At 36.8% G+C, this 7,786-nt stretch overlaps 1 protein-coding gene across 1 annotated transcript; it reads right to left on the minus strand.

Annotated features, from left to right (window-relative positions):
* Window positions 1-393: 393 nt before the first annotated feature.
* On the minus strand, window positions 394-7,586 carry LOC132536368 (E3 ubiquitin-protein ligase listerin-like). Its single transcript, XM_060184115.1, has 3 exons — window positions 6,804-7,586; window positions 3,822-3,989; window positions 394-2,968 (listed from the first exon to the last, which is right to left on the minus strand). Exons 1-3 carry the CDS (start codon window positions 6,966-6,968, stop codon window positions 2,906-2,908), a joined length of 396 nt encoding a protein of 131 aa, XP_060040098.1. The 5' UTR covers window positions 6,969-7,586; the 3' UTR covers window positions 394-2,905.
* Window positions 7,587-7,786: the final 200 nt, after the last annotated feature.

The following is a 7,786-nucleotide window of genomic DNA, read 5'->3' on the forward strand; positions in this document are numbered from 1 at the left end:
TTAAATAAAGATAATAACTGAGTTATCTGGCAGTCTGGACAATCATTTGACCATCCCAGATTAAACCTGAGATGGGCACTTGTAAAATTCTTTAAAAAAAAAAAAAATTTATTTATGTAGTCATTATTATTATTGATGTTGTCATTGTTGTTGGATAGGACAGAGAGAAATGGAAAGAGGAGGGGGAGACAAAGAGGGGGAGAGGAAGATAGACACCTACAGACCTGTTTCACCACTTGTGAAGCGACTACCCTGCAGGTGGGGAGCTGGGGGCTCAAACCACTTGTAAAATCTTTTCAGAAGACAACTCATAGTATGATTAAGGATTAAAAAAAAAAAAAGGAAAGGGAATTCTAGTTTAGGCCAGAGGGAAAGAGGAGATGGGATCAGGGAGCAGTAAAAAAGAGTAACATTTTATTTAAAAATCAGAAGCAAATATGGCAAAATAGTTTATGAAGAGTACAAGGATATTTATATTACTATTATTCTGTATATTTGAAGTACTTTATAATTTAAAAGAATTTTAATGGGCACATATGGTATAACAATCAACAACATTAATTATTCACACCACCAAAATTTACCAAGTTATAACATCATTTAAGCCACAGAAACTTATGTTACATACATTAGAGCAAGTGATAAATCTTGAGATTTGCAATTTACACAGGGGAGTGAATTTTTAATGATTCTGCTAACGGGATTTGACTCTCATGCAATTTGAAATGGTCCTTATGCTAGAATTTTATGGGATGCTATCTAGAATTGTCAAAGCTATATAAATAAAACTTTAATGTCATACTCTTAATCTTACTTTTGGAAAGCTTTTTCTTTAGCATATAAACAGTAGCAAGCTTTATAAGTCTCAGAGAAATGTGTTAAGAGTACTAAGTATGAATAGGTAGGTATCTCACTTATTCTAGTGTTTCACCAAAAAACCTGATGTCCTGATACTAACATGGAGAAACAACACTCCATTATTCCCTTTCCTTTTCTACTTGGGGTTTGAGTCAGAAGCCAAGTAGTGCCAATACTGGAAAGGTTATAAACAAAGTCTTATTATAAAACCACTTTTAAAGGAAAAGTACCTTTCACAGAGGATTGACACTATCCTTTGGGATTACTCTGTCTGAGACAGAGACATAGAGAAAATCTTAAGAAAGGACTTAAGAAGAGGTAGTAGGATTTTTGCTATCTGTATTTCACTTTTTGAGCCTCAAGGCTAGAAGATAATATTTCAGCAAAAAATAATAATAATAATAATAAATTAGGAGACAGGCAAAACTGAGTAGGACACTGCATTTACAAACACAACTCAGGAGATCTGGAACCCACAGAATATTCCACTCGACTACAATACTCTGACCACATTGATACTATTCCAATTATAACCTTTTTTTTTTTTGCCTCCTGGGTTATTGCTGGGGCTCAGTGTCTGCACCATGAATCTACTGCTCCTGGAGGCCATTTTTCCCCCTTTTGTTGCCCTTGTTGTAGCCTCGTTGTGGTTATTATTATTGTTGATGTCATTTTGTTTTTGGATAGGATAGAAATGGAGAGAGGAGGGGAGGGGGGGGGACTCGAACCAGGTTCCTTACACCGGTCCTTGCGCTTTGCACCACATGTGCACTACCACCTGACCCCCAATTATAACCATTTTTACCCAACTGAGGGTAAGCATGAATTTTATTTAAGGAGGTACTTTTTGCCAGTTCATTAAACATTTGCAACACAGATAACTACTTGATCTCTCAAGTAGTCTTGCCAACAGATATGTTAATATCCATGTATTAAAAGACTATAAACTATTCCAAGTTCCAAATTTCTATACTACAGTTTGGATACAATTTTTAAGGGCAATAGTGGCAAAAGCAGGTTTTGACCTAATCCATTTCAGCTTGTTATACTGAATTTTACTTAATACTAAAATTCTTTTAACTTGTGAAAGGTGGGGGGAAAAAAGAGTTCTACATCTCTAATTTAGTGTAACTCTGTTCAGTAAGAATAGCAGAGTTTGCGTACAAAGCTGAAAGTCTTCGACAATTAAATTTGTTTCTTTTTAGTAATCATAAATTTCAGAGACAATTATATTTCTACCTCTCAACAGAGAAATAACTAGCCCTCTGCTTAATGAATTAAATAATTAATTTCTCATATCCCTTGGAGACTCACTGAAACTGAGTAATAAATTCACTGTCAAGGTTACAACTCAAATTCCATCAACACAGGGAAATTCTCCCACAGCTAAAGGTCAGTGCTGGAAACTTAGTTTTCTGAATTTCATAGCCCCTGATAAGTGGAGGCACCATCAAGTTCAGCTTATATTCTTATCATCGGAGTTCACAGCATGCTTCAAACAGCTTAAGATAAGCTAAACTAATATAGCTTAGTGTTGTCTTACCATTAAAATAATCTACAAATAGCAGAATACTAATATATTTGGTGTCATAACTAATGAGTCTTAAAATATCTGTTGATGTTAACTAGCTCTCAATTCATTTGCCTCATTTTGGCTTCTTCTAAAACACAGATCACAAAATTGAATGGATTTCTCAGTGTAATAAAATTGAACACTGCTTTCACAAACTCCAATTCTATAATTTAGCATTTCTATATTTATTTTTAGTTATACAAAGAGATTAAACTATTAATATAAATATTTTCATCTCAAATATGTAATATTCTTATGTAAAAGAAAAGGTTCCCAAACATTTACAAAGCAATCTAAAAGATAAGTAAACCTGATTTTAGGATCATTACATTAACCAAAATAATTTTCCAAGAAAGCCCTATTTTAAAAGTAATGTTCACTGGCCTCCTCACATCAACACTTTACGATGATCCAAAGCCATTGCTTTTTTGCTTGATTTACTTCGAAGATCTTTTCCAGTGGAAGAAAAGAATGTCAGAAGAAGGTCTCGCGACAGAGTGGACAAGTAGATTTGTTACTGGATGTAAACCATTTGTACTGAAACAGAAAAGGAGGTTAAATATTAGCAGAACATACACGTGTCACGTCATCTTAAAATTATACACTAAAGTGGAAATGAAGTGCTCTCACACTCAGTTGCATAATCAGTTTTGTAGATACGATGCTTCCTGTGCTTTCAATTAAATAATGGAGAACACACACACACACTAAACACCAGAGTTTCTTCAATCTTTCTGTTCCTTCCACATCTCCAAAATCAGCACAACTGAGTATTATTTCTATCTGATTCTTTCTGTATTGGCTCAGAGATGTCCTACAAAGCAATCATACACAGTTTGACTTTTTTTCCAGTATGACATTTAAAAAGAGAAAGGGGCCGGGCAGTGGCACATCTAGTTAAGCACACATGTTGCAATGTTCAAGGGCCTATGTTCAAGCCCCCAGTCCCCACCTAAGGGAGAAGCTTCACAAACAGTTGTAGGTGTCTCTCTGTCTCCCCCTCAATTTCCCCTTTCCCTCTTGATTTCTCTATCCAGTAATAAATAAATCTTTTAAAAAAATTCTGATGAAAAATTACGCCCAGTTTCGGTCCTGATCCTTCCAGTCTTCTTCCTGATCTAAATCCTTGTAAAATCTTCAAAGCAAACTGACTGCACAGATGGTACTTTTTGAGTGCTGAGAACTAAGAAACAGCAACTTGTTAAAGTGGCTTGATGCTATAGTCTCAGTGAATGACTCTTTTTTTTACAGATTTTGAAAAGTCTTCTTATGTTTCCATTAACTACAGGAGTCTAGCATCCACTGCTTTCTAAGAGCTTAACATTTCCTTGTTAGATACCATACATGTATGATGTACATAAACAGAAAGCTGATTTCTCATTAGATTTACCAAGCAGGCAGAATGGAACTTTTTCTTGCATGTTCTACAGGCTTTTTTGGGAAGAGAGTAGTTGAAACCATGAATGACTGAGAAACAGATCATGCAGTCTTCAACACCCTCAAAACGTTTGTCTACATTATTTTTCCATAATGCCAATCCTTCCATAATACTTCCATTCTGTTAAAAAGAAAAAAAAAAAATCAGACAATAACACAACAAAAAAGTAATCTCATTTTTATTCAGTTTAACATATTTGTAAGTTGGAGTATAGCTTGGAGAAGAAAATCTGTATCTCCTAAATTTTACAAATGTTGTAGGTGTTTAAGACTTTTATTTTGGGGTATATGCTCAGCTCGAGCTGAAGCTGGGCCCTCAGACATGCAAATCCTACACTAGCATAGGAAACACTACCATGTGAGCCCTAAAGGCTGGCTTTGAGGATGACCTCCAACTTCTAGTAACCAGATCTAAGTTTTTTCCATTAAAGAGGGGTATCAACAGTTTAAATTTAGTCCTTATTTTTTTATTAATGATTTTCTCAAGTTTTACAGTTTCATCTTACTGTATGATGAAACGCTTATTAAATCATTTAGTGTAATACTAATGTAGATGTCTCCTGTGATTAAGACTTGGGTCTGGAGGGAGTCAGGTGGTAGCGCAGTGGGCTAAGCGCAGGTGGCGCAAAGCTCAAGGACCGGCTTAAGGATGCCGGTTCGAGCCCCCAGCTCCCCACCTGCAGGGGGTATCGCTTCACAAGCGGTGAAGCAGGTCTGCAGGTGTCTTATCTTTCCCTCTCTGTCTCCCCCCACCACCACCATTTCTCTCTGTCCTAACAAGGACGACATAAATAATAACAATTAAAAAAAAGGGCAACAAAAGGGAATAAATAAGTAAATAATTATTTTAAAAAAAGACTTGGGGCTGGGGGGAAAAGTAGAGTTGTTACTTAAACCACCATATTAGCTTGTCATAATGTTAGGTCTACATTTTTAAAATGTTAAGAGTTTATCTTCATATTTATTTATTCACTTATTATTTTTTAATTTTTAATTTTTTTTTTATTTAAGAAAGGAGACATTAACAAAATCATAGGATGAGGGGTTACAACTCCACACAATTCCCGCCACCTAATCTCCGTATCCCACCCCCTCCCCACTAGCTTTCCCATTCTCTATCCCTCTGGGAGCATGGACCCCGGGTCGCTGTGGGTTGCAGAAGGTGGAAAGTCTGGCTTCTGTAATTGCTTCCCCTTCACTTATTATTTTGCCACCAAGGTTATCGCTGGGGCTCAGTGCTTATGACAACTCCGGTCTGGCATTATTATTATTATTATTAATTTTGCCTCCAGGGTTATGGTTGGGACTTGGGGCTGGTTCTACAATTCCACCGCTCCTAGTGGCCATTTTTTCCTTTTCTCCAATTTTATTTGATAGGACAGAGAAAACTGAGAAGGGAGGGAGAAATAGAGAGTGAGAAAGAGAGACACCTGCAGACCTGCTTCACAGCTTGTGAAGTGGGGGTTCAAACCCAAATCTTTGCATAGTACTCTGAGAGCTTAACTGGGTACACCACTGCCAGCTCCCTATTATTATTATTATTATTATTATTATTATTATTATTATTTTATAAAGGCTAAGAGGGAGAGACTGAGGAGAATACAAAACAGAAGAAAAAAAAGCTACTCTATAACTAAAAATAAGGAAATCATCTCACATCAATCAACCTATTCTATTTAACTGAACAATAACAATGAATACTGATTTTTGTTTGTTTGCTTGCTTTTACCAGAGCACTGATCAGATCTGGCTTATGGTGGTGTGGGGTATTATTGAACTAGGACTTTGGAGCCTCAGGCATGAGAATCTGTTTCCATAATCTCCATAATCATTATGCCATCTACCCCCCACCCTGACTATTGGCTTTAAAATAACTTCTGTGCTAAGTAAAAGACAATTATTGGAATGGTTCCACTCATATGGGTAATACAGACCTGGACAAACAAATAAACTTGCAAACACAACAATAATAACCAAAATGACTCAGACTGAAAAAATATGGTGGTTATCAGAGGAATTAGGAGGAAAGGACTTCTTTGAACTCTGGTAATGCATTGTATATATATATATACATCATGTGAAACTATGCTCCTCAAATCTTATAAATCAATGTTAAATCAATCAAAGATTTAACAAAATGTTCTCTGCTGTAAAATGCTCACGATGGATTAGGGCAGAGAGTAACAGCTCCCAAACTTTAAGAAAATATATAAATACAACTAACTGTTTACCCCATCAATCTGACCTAGGGCCAACACATATTCACATTTAGCACAGGAGCCTGTGTAACCTCTGAGTCCCTGTCAGTCTGAACTTACAGTCCATGGTCCCAGCTGGGAACACTGTAGGCCGTATTCCTCTCAGGACCAGTCTCCCGCAAGGAGCAGAGGAGGATGATCCAGCCTCCCTTCGGAAAGTGAGGCAGTCCCTACCATTGCTAGTTTACAGTGAGGGAAAGGTCCTGGAGAGGCCCACAAGAGGGCTGGCTTATGATGAAATGTCAAAGCAGCTCAAAAGACATTCACTCGGTGGTTATGCAAAGAGAGTCTAAAAGTCGTAGGTTTAAATCCTGGCACCACTTGAAGCAGATCTAAAGAGGGCTCTGACTTAAAAAAAAAAAAAAAAAAAAGTGCATTTAATCGGTGGCCAGGGAAGTAACTGAGCAGGTAGATAATATGCTTTGCAAGTCTGAGGCCCAGGGTTTGATCACTTCATATGCCAAAGTGGGTTTCTGGTCTGTCTCACTTATAAAAATAAATCTTCAAAAAGCATTCATCTGTCCAATGCCTTAAAAAATATTCTCTCTCACCTGCACTGGCACTATGCAATACCCTTCATTTATTATGACAATGCAGTGAAATCAATTACGATCGAACATAAATGGTACAGAGCGCACCGGCAGTCCAGTGTTCAAAGTGCACAGGCAGACACTGACCTGATGAGTGAGGTACGTGCTCAGCTGCAGCATCCAGTTCCGCCACTGCTGCACAGCCACCCCGACCCTCTTCCCGCTCTCCACCGTTATTGAGCCCAGTGGATAATTTGAAGGCAGTTGGATGATAAGCTCGATAACTATATCCTCAATAGTGTAAGTAGCCATTACCTCTCGGGTAGTAGCTCGAGCTTTAACCTGTAACACAGGAAAGGCAGAATTTTTTTCCCCCCACCAAATTTTCCTTCATTCAAGACATCTGATAGGCTATAATTAGGAGTCTAAGTCTTTCAGGGGAAAAAGTGGGTGAAAGAATTAGCTTCCTGACATGAGATACTTTAATGATAAGCAGGTTAAAATACCTGGGATATCTTAAATAGTAGTTTTAGGATGCTCAAAGATTGTGTTAAAAAAAATTGCCTATTAAAAATTTAAATGCATCATTTATTATAGTAGACTTGTCACGTAAGAGTTAAATTGAATTTGAACGACCAGAATCAGTAACTTATTCCCCCTCTTCTACGTCCAAAGTATCAAATATCATTTCTATTTGGATATCTTTCAAGACTAACACAGGATTCTCTGGTGACTTACCCCCAACCGTCAACTTCCAGAGTATATGTACCTGATGCGTATTTCCTACTTGCACTGCAATCTCAACATTAAACACAAATGATCACCTTTTTTTTTCAGCTTTAACAAAAGCTTTATTAAAAAAACCATAAACAAACATTCATACGAGCAATGGAAACAAAATAAGAAGCCAGTACATAAACTAAGAATGAGAATTTTTGACAAAACTTAATTTCTCAAAAATACTAAACACCTTAACAAAAGGAAGAAAAAAACACTTTTAACCAAGAAAGCTTTCTTTTTATTTATTTATTTTTTAAAGATTTTATTTATTTACTAGAAAGATAGGAGGAAAGAGAGAAAGAACCAGACATCAATCTGGTACATGTATTGCTGGGGATTGAACTCAGGAC

This window comes from Erinaceus europaeus, unplaced genomic scaffold, assembly GCF_950295315.1.
Source record: "Erinaceus europaeus unplaced genomic scaffold, mEriEur2.1 scaffold_1196, whole genome shotgun sequence".
Lineage (NCBI taxonomy): Eukaryota > Metazoa > Chordata > Mammalia > Eulipotyphla > Erinaceidae > Erinaceus > Erinaceus europaeus.